Here is a 22,110-nt window from a genome sequence, read left to right on the forward strand (position 1 = left end):
CTGTTGCTTCCTGCCCTGCATACAGGTTTCTCAAGAGGCAGGTCAGATGGTCTGGTATTCCCATCTCTTTAAGAATTTCCCACAGTTTGTTGTGATCCACATAGTCAAAGGCTTTGGCATAGTCAATAAAGCAGAAGTAGATGTTTTTCTGGAACCCTTGTGCTTTTTCAGTGATCCAGTGGATGTTGGCAATTTGATCTCTGGTTTCTCTGCCTTTTCTAAATCCAGCTTGAACATCTGGAAGTTCACGGTTCATATTATTGAAGTCTGGCTTGGAGAATTTTAAGCATTACTTTACTAGCGTGTGAGATGAGTGCAATTGTGCGGTAGTTTGAGCGTTCTTTGGCATTCCCTTTCTTTGGGATTGGAATGAAAACGACCTTTTCTAGTCCTGTGCCCACTGCTGAATTTTCCAAATTTGCTGGCATATTGAGTGCAGCACTTTAACAGCATTATCTTTTAGGATTTGAAATAGCTCAACTGGAATTCCATCACATCCACTAGCCTTGTTCATAGTGATGCTTCTGAAGGCCCACTTGACTTCTCATTCCAGGATGTCTGGCTGTAGGTGGGTGATCACACCATTGTGGTTATCTGGGTCATGAGGATCTTTTTTGTACAGTTCTTCTATGTATTCTTTCCACCTCTTCTTAATATCTTCTGCTTCTGTTAGGTCCATACCATTTCTGTCCTTTATTGTGCCCATCTTTGCATGAAATGTTCCCTTGGTATCTCTAATTTTCTTGAAGAGATCGTTTGTCTTTCCTATTCTGTTGTTTTCCTCTATTTCTTTGCATTGATCGCTGAGGAAGGCTTTCTTATCTCTCCTTGCTATTCTTTGGAACTCTGCATTCAGATGCTTATATCTTTCCTTTTCTCCTTTGCTTTTTGCTTCTCTTCTTTTCTCAGCTATTTGTAAGCCCTCCTCAGACAGCTATTTTGCCTTTTTGCATTTCTTTTTCTTGGGGATGGTCTTGATCACTGCCTCCTGTACAGTGTCACAAACCTCCATCCAAAGTTCTTCAGGGACTCTGTCTATCAGATCTAATCCCTTGAATCTATTTGTCACTTCCACTGTATAATCATAAGGGATTTGATTTAGGTCATACTTGAATGGTCTAGTGGTTTTCCCTACTTTCTTCAATGTAAGTCTGAATTTAGCAATAAGGAGCTCATGATCTGAACCGTAGTCAACTGCTGGTCCTATTTTTGCTGACTGTATAGAGCTTCTTCATCTTTGGCTGCAAAGAATGTATTCATTCTGATTTCGGTATTGACCCATGCTGTCCACATGTAGAGAGTTCTCTTGTGTTTTTGGAAGAGAGTGTTTGCTGTGACCAGTGCGTTCTCTTGGCAAAGCTCTGTTAGCCTTTGCCCTGTTTCATTTTGTACTCCAAGGTCAAATTTGCCTATTACTCCAGCTATCTCTTGACTTCCTACTTTTGCATTCCAGTCCCCTGTAATGAAAAGGACACCTTGTTGGGGTGTTAGTTCTGGAAAGTCTTGTAGGTCTTCACTGAACCATTCAACTTCAGCTTCTTTAGCATTCCTGGTTGGGGCATAGACTTGCATTACTGTGATATTGAACGGTTTGCCCTGGAAATGAACAGAGATCATTCTGTTATTTCTGAGACTGCATCCAAGTACTGCATTTCGGACTCTTTTGTTGACTGTGGTGGCTCCTCCATTTCTTCTAAGAGATTCTCGCCCACAGTAGTAGATAAAATGGTCATCTGAGTTAAATTCACCCATTCCAGTCCATTTTTGTCCACTGATTCCTAAAATGTAACTGCTGCCAAAAAGTGCAAACACGTGAGCAAGACGTTTGGGGTAGGTTGTGGGTTTTGGAGAATGCCAGTATCTTCGTGTGTGCACTGTATTCAAGATCACTTCATCTAGGCTTCAGTAGTAAAATGCAACTACTTATATCTCTTTGCTCCCTATTCTTGGCCTCGTAGCCTGGCTCCCCTGGGAGCTGTTTTAACACTTGTCTTTCTGTCTGCTCTCTGAACAGCACTCCAATGGCGTAGTGGTTAAGAGCCCAGACTGAAAATCAGAGTCCCAGATTTGCTTCCTGGGTCTGTCACTGTCTCACTGTGTGACCCAGGACTAGTTATCCTCTTAGTTTATTGATTTATGTTTTTGCCCTCACCACACAGCCTGTGGGATCTTAGTTCCCCAAGAAAGTGAAAGTGAAGTTGCTCAGTCGTGTCTGACTCTTTGCAACCCCATGGACTGTAGCCCACCAGGCTCCTCCGTCCATGGGATTGTCTAGGCCAGGATACTGGAGTGGGTTGCCATTTACTTCTCCAGGGGATCTTCCCGACCCAGGGATCGAACCTGGGTCTCCTGCATTGTAGGCAGCTGCTTTTACCATCTGAGCTACCAGGGAAGTCCCTAAAAGAAATACTAAGTAATTTATTGAGTTTGGTTGGGCTTGAAGGGAACCCAGGAGTCAAATTGGCGTCTCCTGCATTAGCAGGTGGAGTCTTTACCACTAAACCACCAGGGAAACCCCAGGCCCTTCCAGCCAGGAATCGAACCTGGCCCCTGCCATGGGAGCCCAGAGTCTTGACCACTGGACCACTGGGTAAGTCCCTCATTGCTCCTCTTAGACCTCAGATTCTTCATCTTTATCACCAAAAATACACACATATACACACATTTTAAAAAGAGATTTTAAGATGTACTTTGTTTGCTGAACTGTTGAAAGTTCAGGACTTGCTCTTCAGGAACTCCCTGGCGGTCCAGTGGCTAGGACCCCACACTTCCACTATAGTGGGCACAAGTTTGATCCCTGGTCCAGGAACCTAAGGCTCCACATGCTGTGTGGCATGGCCAAAAATGAAAAAGAACTTGCTTTTCTAAAATCTTCCCAGAATCCTTGTGCGAATCAAAATTAGGTCTTAACACATTTCTTTTCCTTCTTAAAATGGTGCCGTCGCCTCCTCCGTGAAGTTGTTATGACCCGTACCCGGGAGAATGTGTGCACAGCCCCGTGGCGTGGTCCTTGGGACCCGGCCAGCACCCAGAACAGGACTGCGGCTGTTCTTGCCGCCTCCACGCTGTAACCGTTGTTTTATTCTTCTCCTCCTCGCCGTCATCCTCACTGACTGCAGATGGCATCACACGATCGCCCGCCAAAATGCTGCTCTGCCGCTGGGAGCGGTTCCGTTATAAGGAGGAGCTTCACGCCCGGAGGGGCTTCCTAGCCTGCAGTTTATTGCAGTGAGGGCCACTGGGTTTTCCGTGCCTGGTTTTTCTCTTGTTTCCTCTCTTGCCATTCTTCTTTGGGTCGCTGTCTGCGTCTCCCTGGCTCCCGATGGCTCGTCCACGCGGGGATGCTCTTGCCTGTGCCGCCGTTATTCTCCCTGAATCCAGCCCTGGGTCCTTGGGAAGGGCCGTACTGCTTGTGCTTGCTCTGCTGTTTCGAGCTGTTGGTCTTCCATCTGGGCTGCAATTAGGACACACCCATCTTGAAGTTTTAGTTCCTGTTAGTAACCAGCATGGCTTCCAATGTGTTAAGATCCCATACATCTGCAATCTGACAGAGGAGGAAGTGTCGTTCAGAGCAGTGAATTTTACTCTGAGTAAAATCACATGCCAGTGACGGGCAGGATTGGACTCTGAGCCCTGACTTCTGAATGTCCAAATCCAGTGACGGTGTTTACAGTGTCGTGGCATCTTAATAATAATCCTTTATGTTTAAATATAACATTCTTGAGCTATCAGCAGAAGAAACTGAGGCTGAGATATTTTCAGGGGCTACTTCCAGGTCACACAGCTAAGGGGCAGAAAAGGTCCTTATGTCCAGGCTTGGATTCCAAGGCCAACCCTTTTTTCTTTATGATCTTCGGTCCTATGCTGTCTTTATGCCAGAGAGCTGTGGAGCTTCCTCCCGAGATCTGAGTTTGGGAAAAAAGCTATCACATGCACAAAGTTTAGGTCTTAACACAACTTTTTCTTTCTTAAAATGGTTCTGTAGCCTCCTTCATGAAGTTGTTACGAAGCGTACATGGGGAAATGTGTGCACGGCACCTTGGCAGGGTCCTTGGGACCATGTAGTGTATACACCTCTCCATAAGCAGTGTTTTCTGAACATCGGAGATGGACACATTTAGCATCTCAGGTCAACTTCTGTACAGATTTAACTCTGTGTTCAAGTTGTAGCCAACAAGGCCAAACTCTATTATTTTTATCTTTTAAAAAACCTTTTTATTTTGTATTGGGGTATATATTTGATTAACAATGTTGTGACAATTTCAGGTGAATAGCAAAGAGACTCAGCCACGTATCTATTCTCCCCTAAACTCCCCTCCCATCCAAGTCACCACAGAACATTGAGCAGAGTTCCCTGTGCTATACAGTGGGTCCTTGTTGGTTATTCCTTTTAAATACATCCTGTGTGTGTGTCCATCCTAAACTCCCCAACTATCCCTTCTCCCCGTTCCTTTCCCTGCCAACCGTAAGTCCGTTCTCCGAGTCTGTGGGTCTCTTTTCTGTTCTATAGATTCCACATGTAGGGGAGAAGGGAATGGCAACCCACTCCAGTGTTCCTGCCTGGAGAATCCCAGGGACGGGGGAGCCTGGTGGGCTTCGGTCTATGGGGTCGCACAGAGTCGGACACGACCGAGTGACTCGGCAGCAGCAGCACGTGGGGGATGTCATACAGTATTTCTCCTCTGTCTGACTTTCTTCATTCAGTGTGAATATCTAGGTCCATGCTTATTTTTATCTTTATTTTGTAGCCTTCTGTTTCACTGACACAAATATATGTGTTATATACATATATGCATGCATGTATTATTATATACATGTATGTATATATCTATCTATCTAAATACATGGAAATCTAAATGTATTTTGTTGGAGGGAAGTCCAGGAGGCAAGTAAAGAGAAATGAAATTTTATAGTTGCAAAACTCACTTCTGGAAAGTAGACATACAGAACAGTCCTTATTCTTACATTTCTTTTTTGAAAGATAATTTTTTCCTGTCCTTTTTTTCGGAAACAACATTAAAATAGAATCCAGTCCTATGAATGCGGTCACCGTCAGTCCAACCAGTGTGACCCCCACTTGGAAAAACAGCACAACTGCTTCTAATTCCATGGGCGGCGTAAAGAGTACAGATGGGGATCTGCAGCTGAGCTTTGCAAATCAGACAGGCGATAACAGCACGGATTCAGGTCCGGGAAGCAATGGGACTTCAGGAGATACCACAGTGGGTAAGGCTCCCGGGACTGATCATGAGCTGTCCTTCTCACCCTGCATCCTAGAACCTCGTTCATTCAAGTGGCCTGTTGGAAAGAGATTGATTTTGTTGACTGTGGAAGATGAGGAAAGATTCTGTGTGGTTTCACGCCCAGGAGTTCAGGTGGCAGGATCACTTAATACTAAGGTCCTGCGTGTTTTGGGATATTTCAACTGCTTCCAACTGCTTGGTTTTTAAAGAATCTTTCATTATTATTGGTGAATACTTACTTTTCTGCTAAGACTTGGGAACAGGGACCCTGTTAGAAATGTGTCTTGATGCTGTCGGTAACTACTCGGCTTCTTTTAAGCTCCCCAGGAAAGTTGATGCTGTGTTTGTATTCCCAGAAGCTTCTGTTGGTCATGAAAGTTTGGATACTTTATAGAGCAGTATATGCTTCAAATGCAATAAGAGCCTAGTGACATTGGATTAAGCTTAGGTTTTTATTTAGCTTAGGTATCAGTACCCTGAACCACCTGTTATAACTGCAAATAACAGCTTTTTTTTTTTTTTTAAAGCTGAAAAGAACCAAAAACATAAAAAAGAGTTGAGATGCTTTTTTTTTTAAGCTCAGAAGAATACAGAATTCATAAAAAGAGGTCATGTGTTGGTTTTCTGATCTGGAGGGGCTGTGATGTCACTGGCTGATGGAAGCCATGGGAATCTGACCTCTTAGCCCGGGGCTTGAAGTGACCGCCCGGCACAGCACCTTCTGCGTACAAAGCAGCTGGTGCTAAACCAGTGTTTTTGCACATGTTTTTTTTCAAGCCAGGAAATTATTTCTTTAAATAAAACATTGCCCAGGTGCCCAGAAACTGGAAAGAACTGGAGAAAGAGGAGCTACAGGGATGCAGTGTCACAGGAGCCTTCACAAAACGCCTGGAGGTCCTCAGAGCACAGTTTTAGAGAAAACACAGACCTGCAGGAAAGCGCCACCGTGTTGTGAGAGAGAGAGAGGAAAAGAAGGACAGGGCAGGGAGGAGATGGAAGAGAAGGGAGTTGACTGTCTTGGAGAATAGTTCCAATCCTAAAAAGTTATGGCTTTAAGGTTCATCCCTTTCTCCTTTTCCTGCATAATGATAAGTTTTCTCCTCACTGTGAAGAGACAGAATTGCACTGGACTCTGACATAAAGGAAGGATTTGCAGTGGGCCCCATTGAAACATCGGTGCCCCCAGTCATTCATAAGGAAAGGTTACCGCAGGCATCTTGTTCCATCGGTGCCCACGCTGTGTTTTTCAAACAGGACCTCATCCAGTAACGGGTCTGCATGCTGCCTTCGTGGGTGTGACGCGCGTGGCTCTTACCTGGAAGAACGATAACATCACGGACACCTGCCGGATGCTCCTTGAAGGAAGACAGGAGTCGACTGTAAACTTACTGGTCAATATTTCTGACCTGAAGCCGGGGAGTCAGTACACGGTCACCCCGTATTCTTTAGGATCAAATGAGACACAGGGAAGCCCCCTGTCGACAGAAAGTGGTTTGGGTGAGTCACAGAAGTGGGCTTCTGACCCACAAGGAAGAGATGAGGTGACTCCGGTCTCCCTTCCTGCTTCTTTTAACCGGCCTTCCCCCTGGTCCAGCAGTTCTGCCTGTTTTACCCTCTCTCTGAAGGGGTCTGTTCCAGGGAGAAGAATGCCTTGAGTGGGGCTCTGCTTAGCCCAGGGTGAATCATGGGGTTGTCCCTGGAAATCCATGTCTGGAGTTGGGTGGGAGAAGATGGGCTCTTGGAAGAAATTGGGGAGAGAGGCGAATACCTGCTTGGAGAGAAAAGCATGCATGTCTGTGGTGCTGCCTGGGCTTCCCTGGTGGCTCAGACGGTAGAGTCTGCCTGCAGTGTGGGAGACCTGGGTTCAATCCCTGGGTTGGGAAGATCCCCTGGAGGAGGAAATGGCAACTCACTCTGGTATTCTTGACCGGAGAATCCCATAGACAGAGGAGCCTGGCGGGCTACAGTCCATAGGGTCGCAAAAACGCAACGGAGCGACTTAACACACCTGTGCTGAAAGTACAATGCAAAATACCCACCAAAAATGAGGCTCCTGGGACTTCCCCGGCAGGTCAGTGGTTAAGAAGCCACCTTGCAACACTGGGGAGCGTGGGTTTAGTTTCTGATCGCTAAACTAAGATCCCAGGTGTATCACACAATCAATGAATCAGTCAATACACACATATACACCCCTCTAAACCATTGCTTAAAACTATCAGGCTCCTTTCAGGAGCATGGATCTCTCTCTGGGAGAGAAGGGGAACAGGTGTTTGTAGAACCCAGCTGTGGGCACTGTCTGACGTGGCGTCCTTCAGTGGGGAGGGCAGCGGCGCTGAAAGCAGACAGCAGTGCACTTTGGTCTCAGGTTATGTCTTTGCCTTTTGTGTTTAAACAGATGCCGGCAACACAGAGAGCTTGCCGCAGCCCCCTCGGGGTCCTGTGGTCCCTGGGTCCAAGTACAGACTGGAACGTGCAGGCCCGTCCTCTGACCCTTCTCTGGCCCAGGACACCGTGGAAGTCCTGCTTCTCAGGTTAAAGCCTGACACACAGTACAAGGCCACAGTCTATCCCCGAGCTCTTAACGGTGCCGAAGGACAGCCCCAGGCTACAGACTTCAAAACAAGTATGTGGAGTTTTGTAAAATGGCTTCAGCCAGAATTTCCTAGAGCAAAGTTTGTCTCCTGTGATTCTGGTCCTGAGTTATCTATTGCTTCATAAGTCATTTTGTGGTTGGAGGGAATTTTCTGGAAGAGATTTTGGACAAATCTGTTCCAGTGAGTTTCTTCTGAGCTCTGTGGCCAAGGCTCTTCTTTCCTTGACCCCATCACAGCGTATTGAGCAGCTACTATGTGCGGCTGCGAGGGGCTCCCTTACGCTTTCTTTTATAGCTCTGCATACTGGCCCGGGAGGCACACTGGCATGAGCTTTTTCTCTTGAAAGTTGATATTCATTTTGTCCATGTTGGTTACGTGTTTTCCCCCAACAGGAGAAAATGAGTCTTCTTTTTTGACCTAACCTTGAAAGGCATACTGGCCTTCCTGTGACACTTGCTTGCAAGTACACTGCTGCTTTCTACCTAGAATCTGTCAGCATTCCTACTCTGTAAGCTGAACAGTTTTGGAGACTTTTTAGATTAGCGCTAATGAGGGCGTAAAGAAATGCATGGTTCCCATGCTCAGGAAATTTCAGAACAGAAGGGAAATCCAGGTAAAATACATGGAAAAGCACACAGCCATGCTCAGTGTGTTCAGAAATGAATGCTGTAGCCTTGTAGCCTTTGGGGGCTTGCTTGCAGGTGATACAGACTGACTCGGGTTATCTTATCCAAAAATATATCTATTTTGCATGGCAGTCTCTCTGCTGCACAGCAGAAACTAACACATTATAGAGCAAATATATTCCAATAAAAACTAAAACAAGCAAACAAACACCACCTCCCCCAAATATATCTATTCTGAAAGGCTGTCACAGATCCGTAGAACAGAGGGAGGAGGGTGGTGGCTGGAGGAAGCAGCCAGGAAACTGGCGGGCTGGACCACGCTGGACCTGGTGACCCGGAACAGGAGGTAGTGAGGAGAAGGCTCCAACTGCTTCCTCCTCCAGCCCTGCGGCAGCCTGCCTGTTTGACTCATTGGTGGAACCTGGCTCCAGGCCACCCGGCAGAGTGCCCGAGTGATACAGTATGTGGGGGTCAGCATTGCGGGGACACAGAGCAGGCAGGAGAAGGACAGAGGGTGGATCGGGAGGGTGGGGCGGACAGGTGATGAATGGCCAGCACTCTTGTGTTATCTTTCCTGGAGTTATGGTTATCTTGATTTTTTTTTTTAATAGATGAGGAAACTGAGCTCAGTGATTTTCCTAAGACCTACCAGGCTCTTGAGTGGAGCTCACCTTGGGACCCAGACCTGCCTTGTGCAAAAGTCTGTGATCTTTACTCGATCGTGTATATAGTGTTAATTCTTGGATGGATATATGCCTGAGACCTTCTGGGGTCACCCAGCACTTAGACGGGAGTGTGTAGAGTCCATGTTGTGGTTTCAGGCATCTATCGCTCCTCTAGGATTAACAGGGAGAATGAAGGGTAAACTATGCAGTTGCAATTAGGCAGGTTGTTTCTTCCCTGAAGATACTGTCTGACTTTTGCTGGGACCCTGTCTAACTTGGGCCTGGGTGTTAAGTGGTTAGAGCAGGAAGAAGAACTGCTGAGAGTGTTTCTTGGGTTAGACGCCTTGATGACGGCATCTCCCTCCCTGCCTCTCTCTGACTCGGCCGTCCTGGTGGTGGTGAACTCCTCTTGTGTCTTCACAGATTCCAGTCAGGTTTTTGACATCAAAATTGTGAACATCAGTGCCACCAACTTGACCATGACCTGGAAAATCAATGATAATGAGTCATCCTCAGACTACAGCTACAAGATACACGTTGTGGGCGAGACGGAGTCCTTCGACCTCACAGTCCATGAGACTCATGCCGTCATCACTGCACTCAGCTCAAGCACCCTGTACAACATCACGGTGTATCCTTTCCTTGACGATGGTTCCGAGGGCACGCCGGGCTTCGTCCAAGTTTACACCCGTGAGTCCACCCGTGGCTTTGCTAACCTTTCTTCCTGCCGGCCGTGTGCCAGGCCCAGATACAAGACAAACCCTGTTCCTTTTTTGAGGAATGCACAGTTCAGCGTGTGGGTCCACAGGGACTCTTACCACGTTCAGGATTTTCAGTCCTATAATGGTGACCATTGATGGACCCTGCCCACATGCCCAGCATCATGCGACATGTTTTCCTTGTGCTGTCTCCTTTAATGTTCACGCATCTGTGACATGGTTGGCATTGGCCTCACTTTATGGATGAGGAATTCCAGGCTGGGAGAGGTGCTGTGGGCAGGCATCACATCTTGTAAGTGTCTGGGGTGAGATCAGACAGCTGGGCTCTCTCAGCTCCAGTCTCCTAGCATGGTGGAGATGGGGAGCAAGTTGGTCTGTGGAGATGAACAGAACTTGGATATTCACATCCCTTTGTCCTTTGAATGTTGACAAAATAATGAAGCAGGACGCAGCTTTCTCTCTTTTTTTTTCCCTTCTCATTCTAGTCTCTCTTAAAGATAAGGTGATTGACAGCAAATAAAAACCTTTCTGTTCCAAAGAAGGTCCAATAATTAAAACAATAATGGTCTACCAGTAATGTAATAATATAGTGTATTACATTACATAGTGATATTGGTGTCACACTGTGGCAGGAGCTTTGCATGTATCGCAGGGGTCTTCATGGTAGCTGTTAGGATCCCTGTTTTTTTTTTTAATTTAATTTTAGTTTTTAATTTTTTATTTTTGATTGGGGTATAGCTGATTAACAATGTTCTGATTGTTTCAGGTGAACAGCGAAGGGACTCAGCCATACCTATATATGTATCCATTCTTCCCCAAACAGGATCCCTGTTTTACAGATGAGAAACCTACAGCCCAACATGGCTGAAGAATTTACCTAAGACCAGAGAGCTGGCAAGCGGCAGGGCAGGGACTTGAATCCAGGGATACCTGGCTCTGGACCCAGGGCTCATCCCATCAAAATGCTTTATTTGAGTGTCTGATGCTTCCTGCAAGGCACACCTTAGGCATTCTTACAAATGTCTTCTGACTGGGTCTTTGGAGTAAATGAAATCTGCTTCCTTTTCTTCACCTTCTCCTTTTTTAAAAATTTTAATATTTAATCTCTCTGTTAAGATTAGGTTCACTGTGAGTAACAAACTCCCCCAGTATCCAAGACAGGAGTTTGTTTCTCTCTCACTGTAAAAGAAGCCCAGGGCTAAGCCCAGGGCTAAGGATGGTAGAGGCTTAGCTATGGCTCAGTTGCAGGAAACAGGAACCGCGAGCTCACTGCAGTGTTTTTGATTTTTATTTTAACTTGTGGAAAATTGCTTTCCAGTGTTGTGTGGGTTTCTGCCGAATAACGACGAGAGTCAGTCATAGTTTAATGTGTATATATATATCCCTTACCTCTTGAGCCTCCCTCTCCTGCCCTCACCCCTCCCTTCTAGGTCATCCCTGAGGGCCAGGCTGGCTGGGCTCCCTGTGCTGCGTAACAGTTTCCCACTAAGTGACTGTTTTACACGCGATAGTGTATATGTGTCAAGGCTAATTCCTCAGCCTGTCCCGCCCTCACCTTCCCCCGCTGTGTGCACAAGTCCGTTTTCTACTAGGTTCATCAGTACCATTTTCCTAGATTCCATATCCACGTGTTAATGTACAATACTTGCTTTTCTGACTTCACGTCACCCTGTGTAACAGGCTCTAGGTTCACTCACCTCACTACAACTGACTCAAATTCATTCCTTTTTATGGCTGAGAGACTATGAGCTATTTGAAGCTGAGAAGAATCTAATCTTGGGAATTGAGTTTATAGAATCATTGGAAGGGCTGATGTGTTAATTTGCTAGCGCTGCTATAACAAGAACCACAGATTGGGAGGCTTTAACAGCAGAAATCTGCTCTCTCACAGTCTGGAGGCAAATAGTCTGAGATCAAGTGATTGAGGGTTGGTTTCTTCCAAGATCTGCCTTCTTGGTTTTGTAATGGCCAGCTTTTCCCTGTGTTTTCATGTGACTGTCCGTTGGTCTGTGCGTGCCTGTGTCCCAATCACCTGTTTATTGTATTGAAATACTGTTGATTTACCATGTTGTATTTAATTTCTGCTGTATGGCAGAGTGACTCAGTTAAACATGTTTATATTCTTTTCCATATGGTTTATCACAGGATATTGAATATAGTTCCTTCCAATTTCTTCTTATAAGGATACTAATTGTTGTGATTTAGGACCTACCTTAATGGCCTCATTTTACCTTAAACACTTCTTTAAAAGCCCTATCTCCAAGTATAGTCAGATTCTGAGGTACTGTGGGTTAGGACTTCTGTATAAGAGTTTTGAGGGGACATAATTCAGCTCATCGGAGAAGGCAATGGTAAGCCACTCCAGTACTCTTGCCTAGAAAATCCCATGGATGGAGGAGCCACCGGCTGCAGTCCGTGGGGTCGCTAAGGGTCGGACACGACTGAGTGACTTCACTTTCACTTTTCACTTTCACACATTGGAGAAGGAAATGGCAACCCACTCCAGTGTTCTTGCCTGGAGAATCCCAGGGACGGGGGAGCCTGGTGGGCTTCCGTCTATGGGGTCACACAGAGTCAGACACGACTGAAGTGACTTAGCAGCAGCAGTTCAGCTCATAACGTGTGAGGTGCAGGGTCTAGGCTGGGACCCAGAAGTGACTCCCAGTCTAAGGGTGCAGAACTCCCCAGCCAGGAAGTCCCCAGCAGTGTCACAGTGGCTGTAGTTGTTGGCTCTTGGAATGTATGGAGTTGCTTTCTGGGCATCAGGAGGCTGCAGCCACTGCCACATTGTTGGTTCTAGAGCCAGGTAGCCTGAGTCCAGGGATCACACCCACAGTTCAGCTACAAGGAGGAGAAAGGATAGAAAATAGTGCTCCCCTCTTTCAGGTTGCTTCTTAGGAGCCATATTGTTCTTATACTCACATCCCATTGGTCAGAACTTAGTCACATGACTAGTTGCAAGGGAGGCTGGGAAATGTAGTTTTTTAAATCTCCAAGAGTCATGTACATTGCTAAAAATCTGGGAGTGTATGTTTAAAGAAAATGGAGGGGAATGAATTTTGGGGGTCAACAGCACCTTCTGCTGTACATCCTTAAAAAAAGACTCTGGGTGGCTAAGTGTTGTATGCAAGATAAGACTGCTGGCAGTGGCCAAGGTCCCACTCCAGAGTCTGAGCCCTGAACCCTCGGGAATTCACACCTCTTCTCATTTCCTTTGAATGACTTTGTACAACTTAACCAGTGTCTGAACTTGAATGGCCATTTGTTCTCTTGATGGTTAGAAACATGTGTTGTAGATGATGATAAAAAGAAGAGGAAAAGAGAGGTCAGGGTGTTACCAAGTGTACATTTAATCTCTGTGTAAATATTTTGTGAGATTCAGTCACCCTTGTCTTCTGGAGAAATAGATTCTTAATCTAGTCATTTGCTTTCTACACACAGCCCCCAGTCCAGTTTCTGACTTTAGAGTGACAAGTGTCAGCACAAGGGAAATTGGCTTAGCGTGGAACAGCAATGACTCTCATTCCTTTGAGATACATATCACACCTCATGAAGCTGGAGAACCTCAAATCGTCACCACCACCGAACAAAGTATTATCATTGATGACTTATACCCTGGAACCCTGTATCATTTTGACATATATCCACAAGGACCAAGTGGCATTAAAGGGGATTCCCAAACAGTTTCCAGGACAACTGGTAAGCAAATAGGCTGTATTTTCTGTGAATTAGTTACGTTTCTCAAGGGAAATCAGTATAAACCTTACATGTCAAAATTTCCAAATACTGCTCTTCTTTTAATTATTTAAGAAAGACCTTCTAAAAAATTGTTAATGACAGCATTACATATTCATTATCTAAAATACAGACAAGCAAAAAGAAAAATCACCTGTAAACCAGCAGCCAGAGATAACCACTAATAGCTTTTGATGCATGATGTTTTAGAACAGGGGTCCCCAACCCCTGGGCCACAGGCTGGTACTGATCTGTGGCCTGTTAGGAGCCAGGCTGCACAGAAGGAGGTGATTGGTGGGTGAAGGAGTCACTCCCCATTGCTCGCATTTACCGCCTCAACTCCACCTCCTGTCAGATCGGCCTTGGCATTAGATTCTCATAGGAGTGTGAACCCTACTGTGAACTGCGCATATCAGGAGTGTAGGTTGCATGCTCTTTATGAAAATCATCCCCAAACCACCCCTCTACCCTGTATGTGGAAAAATGTCTTCCATGAAATCAGTCCCTGGTGCCAAAAAGGTTGCGGACTGCTCTTCTAGAATTTTAAGATATATAAAGGTGTATGTATGTATGTGTGCATGTATATATTAACAAGTATTAAAATCCTCTACATGTGTTTTTTTAAAATCTGCTTTTTTTTCTATTCAAGTTTATTATGACTCTTCTTCCCTATCAGCATAAATACTCCTGCAGATTAATTTTCATATCTGCCTGGCACTTCATTGTCCAAATCAGGAGTCAGCAGACAGTAATGAATGGTCCATTGGCCAAATCTGGCTCACTGCCTGTTTTTTTTATAAGTAAAACTTTATTCGAGCACAGCCATGCTCATTTCTTTACATAAAGTCTATGACTTCTTTCGTGCTAGAAACGAATAGTTGCAGCAGAGAATACACGGCCTGCAAAGCCTAGGATATTTGTTCTGCGGTCCATATAGAAGAAGTCTGCTGACTCCTTGGTTAGATCAGTGGTTCTCAAAGTGTGGTCCGGGAATCTCTGGGGGGTCCCCTAGACTCTTTCAAGGGGGTCTGTGAGGTATTATTATTATCATAATAGAACTAGAATACTGTTTGGCTTTTTCATTCTCGTTCTCTCATGGTAAGTATACAGTGGAGTTTTCCAGATGCAGTGTGACATGGGGTGGCCTCATTCTTCTGTTGGCTCATGGAATGTATGATTTGTATTCTTACATTTTAAGCATTTCCTCATTAAAAATGTTTTGTTACAGCATACATAAATATAACCTAAATAAATAAAAATTCTCTGAGAGCCTCAATAATTTTTCAGAAGGTAAAGGGGTCCAGACTGCTGGTCTGGATGTATTATAAATTGCTTGACCATTTGCCTGTTGTTGGACAGGTAGATCATTGACAGTCTTTCATGAACAATATTGTGATGCAGTGGTCTTGTTAGTTCTATGAGGCTGATTGATGTTGATAAAAGTATTTCTTGAAAACAATTCATTGTTCATTATTGTTACTTTTGAAATTTGAAATAAAATTTTTAGGAAAGCTTGGAGAACATCCAGTATCCTTGATCTTTGATTGCAGGGGACTTGAAACCCTTTCTACAGAAGGGAAGAGTAAAGAAATAGGACTGATTCCTTGAGCCATGTGTGAAGTCAGTTGGGCTCTTGAGATTCTCCTTGTGTGGGTTTTCTCAACTCCGTTGGTTGGGTTAAGCATTGATGGTTATTTGGAAGATCTACTTCCAAAATAAGGGAACTGCTAAAATACATCCCTCAGATGAAGTGCATAATTCCTTTTCAAGTCTGATTTTCAGATTAGACTTTTGAGATCAGGTTATAGTATCAACATATATATTTTCCTCTCTTTTTGAGAATGTAGCTAATGGTAAGGGGATCACAATTTGGGTCCCTTTGATGTTGTGTGACTTGCCAATTCCCAGGATTTAATGCAATAATAACATTATGTAGTGGGGGTCTACAAAGTGCTGGGCTCTCAGCCTTTATATTTAAACATTTTGAATACAACTCTGTGAGGTAGGTACTATTATCATCTCTGTTTTACAGAGTAGGAAATGGGGACTCTGTGAACTTAAGTAACTGGCCCAGGGTGACAAGGGAGTTAACTGGCCTCTGTCTGACTTTGAAGACTGAGGTCTTAACCACAGTGCGGACTGCACTTGGATATGGAGCAACTGCAAGAGTAATTTAGGACTATTCGTAAGGAGAAGGCATCTCTTGTACTATCACTGATAACTGTCCCAATGAATGGAAATCAAGAAGAGTTATAATAAGGCACTGGACTCTTAGGACATTACCAATTACCAATTACCAATGTTTGCTGTTATTGGGGGAGAATCAGTGTAACAGCATTAAAGGCGATTTTCAAAAAGGGAAGCAAGTATTGGATGACCCAGCAATTCCACTCTTACATGTATATGTATTTCTAAAAGAATTGAAATCAGGGACTTGAACATATTTCTCTACACCAACATTCATAGTAGCATGATTCACAATAGCTAAAAGGTGGAGGCAGCCAAGTGTCCATCAGCAGATGAAATGCGGTATATCCATATAATACAACAGTTGCTGTTATTTAGTTGCTAAGTCATGCCCGACTCTTTTGTGACCCCCATGGACTGTAGTCCACCAGCCTCCTCTGTCCATGGCATTCTGCAGGCAAGAATACTAGAGTGGGTTGCCCTTTCCTCCTGCAGGGGATCTTCCTGTCCCTGGGATCAAACCCGCGTCTCCTGCATTGCAGGTGGATTCTTTACTGTTGAGCCACCAGGGAAGCCTCACAATAGAATATTATTTAGCCATAAAAGGAATGATGTACCGAGACATGCTACAGTGTGAATAAACCTTGAAAGCATTATGCTAGGTGGGAAAAGCCCAACACAGAGGAACAGCTACCATGTAAATCCACTTACGCGAGGTGCCTAGAATGGGCACATTCACAGAGACAGGAGATAGAGGAGTGGGCAGCAGGGAGGACTGAGAAGTTCTTGTTTCATGAGAGCAGAGTCTGTGATGGGCATCACGGAACGCTTTGTGTTTAGACAGTGATGATGGTGATCCCACACTGTGAATGCATTTAACGCTGCTGAGTTGTACGCTTACAAATGGTTCAGACGGTAACCGTTGCGCTCTGTTTATTTTACTACCACAAAATTCAGTAAAGACTTTAAAGACGGTCCTTGTAAACAATATGTTAAAAAGGTTCTGTGCAGTTGTATTGCAGCTGGTTCGGTGTGCAGAGGTGAGAGGGTCTGAGTGCAGAGCCCAGAGCATTCTGGGTAGTTTCACTGCTGACCCCCGGCTGTGAGGATGCGGCTGTGTGCGCTTTTCCCCTTCCGCTTCCAGCCTCAAATGCCCCCACGTAGTGCCAACTCTGCATTTCAGTCTTTCTCTTCAGTGTGCCTGCCTATGTGACAGAAGTTTTCTTCCGAGGGAATGGTTTTTAAAAAACTTTACTGAGATGTAATACATACACTGAAACACACACACATCCTAAGTGCATAATTTGATGAATCTTTACAAACTGAGCCCATCTGGTCACTAGCACATGGTTTAAGAAAACTGAGCATGGTTTCCACTCTAGAAGACCCCCTCCCAACCACCCCAAGCCAAGGGGATGTCTCTATGACAGAAGCAAAAGGCCAGAGAACCGATAGGATAGGTTGGTAAATTCATCGGTGTTGTAGAAGAGCCAGCATTCTTGGAAGAAACTGTTTCTCCCCTAAGTGTTAGAGTCTGCCCTTTGTGAACTCACGTGATGACAGAAGAGTAAGTCCTCTGGACATTACGATGGTCATGAACAGGCTTTCCCTTTTCTTCCTTTCCTCTGCGCAGACCCCAGTGCAGTGTTCGACATCCACGCGGTTAACGTCACCACGACCGACATGCAGCTGGAGTGGCAGAATACAGACAGCGCTCCTGGCTACATCTACAGCGTAGAAATACAGTCTGAACACAGCTCTGATGTGAAAAACAGCTCTTACAGAGGGATCGCTTTCCACGGCCTGACCCCGGGCACCTTATATAAGGTCACAGTCACCCCCAGAATGAACTTTGTCCAGGGCGTGGCCAACTCCTCTCTACAGTACACACGTAAGTGTTTTAGGACACCCTCCTAAGGAAGCATTTTCCCAGACTTTCACCTGGAGGAGGGGAAACAAGCATGGGTTCAGTGATGAGGCCCTTGTGTTTCTGGGCTCCAGGTAGAATGTGAAACAGAGTAAGCTGAAGACATTGGGCTCAGCCAACGTTCTGCCCTGCCCTTGCGGCACTGGTGCTGAGCCATGTGAACTTGAAATTGTCTTCCGAAGCAGAAAGGCATCCCATAAGCATGGGAAGCATCACTATTCATTCATTCTTTGGGAATACAGACTAGAGGAGGGTCACCTGGTCATGCTGGCATGGAAGATGCTGCCCAAAGGAAACAGTTTTGCATGCACCAGTGAGGGACATGCTTTGCTAATATTTGACCTAAATATATGGTAGAGATGGAGGTTTATAATGTCTTTTTTGTATGTTTTTGTTTCATTAATCATATTTCAAAGACAAGTAGGAAATTACATCTTGAAAATAGATTTCAGATAAAGTATTAAAAGAAGTCTTTTCAAAGCTTCAATTTTTTTGAGGTTTAATCTGTATAATTATTTTCTAAATGTCTTTTTGGGGAAGCCTTCTCTTTTTTTGATACCAGCAAGTATTAGCTTTATTTATTCTTTACCTAAAGGAGCCAGGCTATTTTTATTTTAAATTTAATGAAAAAAAATTCCAGGCTATTTTTAGATGCAGTCAATAAAATGACTCAAGTTAATCCATCCTTTTTTTTTCTCTCTAAAACTTAAGGGCCCAGCAAGGTGTCCAGCATTGAGATAACGACCAATACCACAGCAGCAACCTTAAATTGGCATAATGTTGATAAAGCCTCTTCGAACTACACCTACTGCCTTCTTATTGGGCAGGATGGAAGTTCCAGCAAGGTCACGCAAATAGTCACAGGCAAAGGCGTTACCTTTGCTACGGTCACCAAGTTACTACCTGGTTCCTCCTATACCGTAGAGATCTTCACACAGGTGGGGGATGTCAAGTCACCTGCACCCGGCAGGCAGTCATTCTGTACAGGTGAGTAGTCTCAGGGGCCTCTTGGGTTCCTTCTTGTATCATGCTGACCTTGTGCATAAACTCTAGTTGATTAGTTTTTTCTTTTGCTGACCACCTTGGCATCTCAGTTTTCCAACCAGGGATAGAAGCTTCAGCCCCCTGCAGTGGCCCCCAGGGAAGCCCCTCTGGTTGGTTGGCTTTTGTGCGGCGTGCGAGCATTCTGTGATCTCATTAGTGCTGTCTGGCTGCCCTCGTTGTTCATTCATTTAACAAATATGTACGGAGCATGTACTGTGTGTCAGGTACCGTCAAAGGACACAGATGATCCCTGCCTTTCTGAAACTTTCGTTCTGGTGGGGGAAGACCTGATAAGCAAGAAATATAAGTTATTAGGTGATGATTCAGTTCAGTTCAGTTGCTCAGTCGTGACCGACTCTCTGCGACCCCATGAATCACAGCACGCCAGGCCTCCCTGTCCATCACCAACTCCCGGAATTCACTCACACTCATGTCCATTGAGTCGGTGATGCCATCCAGCCATCTCATTCTGTCGTCCCCTTTTCCTCCTGCCCGCGATCCCTCCCAGCATCAGAGTCTTTTCCAGTGAATCAACTCATCTATGAGGTGGCCAAAGTATTGCAGTTTCAGCTTTAGCATCAGTCCTTCCAATGAACACCCAGGATTGATCTCCTTTAGAATGGACTGGTTGGATCTCCTTTACTGCTAAGGAAAGAAAGTAAAAAGGATAGGAGAAATGAGGCGTTTATCTTGGGGAAGGCTTTGTCAAAAAGGTGACTTCTGAGCAAAGACTTGCAGGAAGGGAAGCCAGGCACGTGGACAGGAGAGACGGGCAGCCCCAGTGCGGAGGTCCTGGACTTGGAGTGTGCCTGCTGTGTTGGAGGAAGAGCAGGAGGTCAGGATGGCAGAGGTGGAGCCACGGCAGCAATAGGGGAGGTGGAGGAGGTGAGGTCCACAGGGTGAGGGGCCAGGGCACGGCTGATGTCAGGCCTTGCAGCTCATAGTCTGGCTCTTACCCTGAAGAAGACAGAAAGGATATAGTTAAGAGGGATGCTGAGCTTTTTCACTTGTCTTGATCCTTATCTCTCAATGCAAAAAGTGTGATTGTTTAAAGAGAAGAGCCCTGTGTTTCACTGAAGGAGCTTTCAGAGAGTGAGTGGGGGGATGTTTGGTGAATGGCTGTGAGTCCTTCTGCTCACACTTCTGGTGGCGGGGCCTTTATCCCTCTGGACCTGTGGGCCATCTGATCCCCTACCCCCTTTACACTTGCTTCCTTTCTTCCTTAGACTAAACCCTTCAGGTGTGTTCAGGCTGATCTGGAAGTGGGGCAGGGATCTCAGATCAGCCTCCTTGGTAGTGTAGGGGCTGGGACCTTGATGACCTCTGACCTTTCACATGGAGTGGCAAAAGGGATGCTGGCAGCTCTGAGTCCCCTGTGTTAACTCAAACTCCGTTCGGGTCTAGACTCTGATCTTTGTGTGGCTTCCATTGCTAATGTTTATCTTAGCTGCAGTCATGTTTCCCTGTAGCAAGAGAAAGATATCTGTGAGCATTTATGAGTAGGGGGATGGATGGATAGGACTGTGGGAGGAGGATCACGTTGGGCAGGTTGTCCTTCCAGGCCTCAGGTAGAGAATGTGGGAGCTGTGCTTGGGTGGCTCTTTAAAACTTTTTCTGCTTTAAAACACTGCAATGTTCAAGTCATGATAATATCCCCTCCCCCAGTACATTAACACAGAGTTTTCCATTTATTTATTTTTGGAGGCACCACTGGGTTTTCCATTTATGTTAGTTTTTTGTTGACACTTAGTAAAATCCTGCTGCTGCTGCTTAGTCGACTTCGGTCGTGTCTGATTCTGTGAGACCCCATGGACTGCAGCCCGCCAGGCTCCTCTGTCCATGGGATTCTCTAGGCAAGAGTACTGGAGTGGTTGGCCACGTCCTCCTCCAGGGGATCTTCCTGACCCTGGGATTGAACCTGGGTCTCCTGCCTTGCAGGCAGATTCTTTACCGCTGAGCCACTGGGGAAGCCCTAATAATATCCTACTGGCCCTCAAATGGGTAGAGACAAATAACACCCCGTATTAAAGAGGAAGAAACTAGTACCATTTACCACTGATTATTCAGCCTGTTGTGTATGTAGAAAACACCCTGGACTTGGATTTAGAAAACCCAAGATCCAGTTTTGGCTTTGCCACTGGCCAGCCACGTCATTTGAGCAAATTGCTTAATCTTTCTAAGTCTCAGTTGATTCAGCTGCAAAATGGGACAGTATTAACCCTGCCTGTTCCAGAAGGATGGTCAAGAGGGTGTCCAGATGAGGGGATGCAGGTGGAGAAATTGCTACCACTCCCAGCGTGAGGTAGCTACGTCTCACGGGCCTTGTGCTCTTCCAGTCTGGAGCCCGACGGCCACTGTTTCGTTTAATCCTCAGATAGTCCTGCAGCTGGGGCTTACAGCGGCTGGGGGACTGGCCCAAGGTTACACAGTTCAGTAAGGCCTAATTCAAGGTCAGCCTCTGCCTCTTCTGCCATTTCCCACTGCTGTCTCCTCATCACCAACGGGCCAGGCATCTCAAGTTTAAGTGTTTGCAAAGGCAAACAACCAGGAATCTCATGACATGCTGTGCTTGCCTTGCAGACCCTGAGCCGGTAGCCTCCTTCCACTGTGAAGCAGTCCCCAAGAAGGCCACCTTGGTCCTTACGTGGGCCTGCCCTTTAGGCACCAATACAGGCTTTGAGCTGGAGGTCAGCCATGGATACTGGAAAAATACAACGACCCTGGGGGCCTGCTCCTCGAAGAACGGCTCTGAGTTCACAACGGAAGTCACGCATTTGAATTTTTCTACCTTGTACGATGTCAGCATCGCTACCTGGTCCTGTAACAAGAAGGCACAACCCGCCCGAAACACCTGCCTCTCTGGCATCACAGGTGGGCTTCCTGGAGGGCAGGGTAGCCAGCAGGTCATTTGATCACTCCTGGAAAGCTGACCCAGAGGCTCTGCCAAGTGTGGTCTGGAAACCTGTTTCTAAAAAAATTTATCCAAAATATTTGTTTTTGTTAACCCAGTTCTATAGAAATCTAGTCTGTATAGTCTATAGAAACTACAGTGAGTGAGTGAAAGTCGCTCAGTCATGTCCGATTCTTTGCGACCCCATGGACTGTATAGTCCATGGAGTTGTCCAGGCCAGAATACTAGAGTGGGTAGCCTTTCGCTTCTCCAGAGGATCTTCCCAACCGAGATCGAACCCAGGTCTCCCACATTACAGGTGGATTCTTTACCAGCTTAATCACAAGGGAGGCATAGAAACTGTATAATCTATAAAAATTTAGTGAGTGAGAATTGTCTGTTACATTCCAAAAGTTGCTCTTGTTTTATGCAACAATTTGTTGCCACATATTCTTTTGAGTAGTAAGTTCCCCTACTGCA

The 22,110-nt window shown here is 45.6% G+C and overlaps 1 protein-coding gene across 1 annotated transcript in view; it reads left to right on the plus strand.

The window, feature by feature from the left end:
• PTPRJ (protein tyrosine phosphatase receptor type J) overlaps positions 1–22,110 on the plus strand; it is a 177,852-nt gene that overhangs the window by 127,129 nt on the left and 28,613 nt on the right. Inside the window, exons 4-11 of the mRNA XM_088843336.1 lie at positions 5,026–5,226; positions 6,498–6,740; positions 7,639–7,866; positions 9,552–9,818; positions 13,289–13,546; positions 17,403–17,660; positions 18,408–18,683; positions 21,321–21,611. Coding sequence (XP_088699462.1) covers positions 5,026–5,226; positions 6,498–6,740; positions 7,639–7,866; positions 9,552–9,818; positions 13,289–13,546; positions 17,403–17,660; positions 18,408–18,683; positions 21,321–21,611 — 2,022 coding nt within the window. The remainder of the gene's footprint in view (positions 1–5,025; positions 5,227–6,497; positions 6,741–7,638; positions 7,867–9,551; positions 9,819–13,288; positions 13,547–17,402; positions 17,661–18,407; positions 18,684–21,320; positions 21,612–22,110) is intronic.

The sequence above is a fragment of the Moschus berezovskii genome, chromosome 14, assembly GCF_049115385.1.
Source record: "Moschus berezovskii isolate FMDL1 chromosome 14, NW_MosBer_1.0, whole genome shotgun sequence".
Lineage (NCBI taxonomy): Eukaryota > Metazoa > Chordata > Mammalia > Artiodactyla > Moschidae > Moschus > Moschus berezovskii.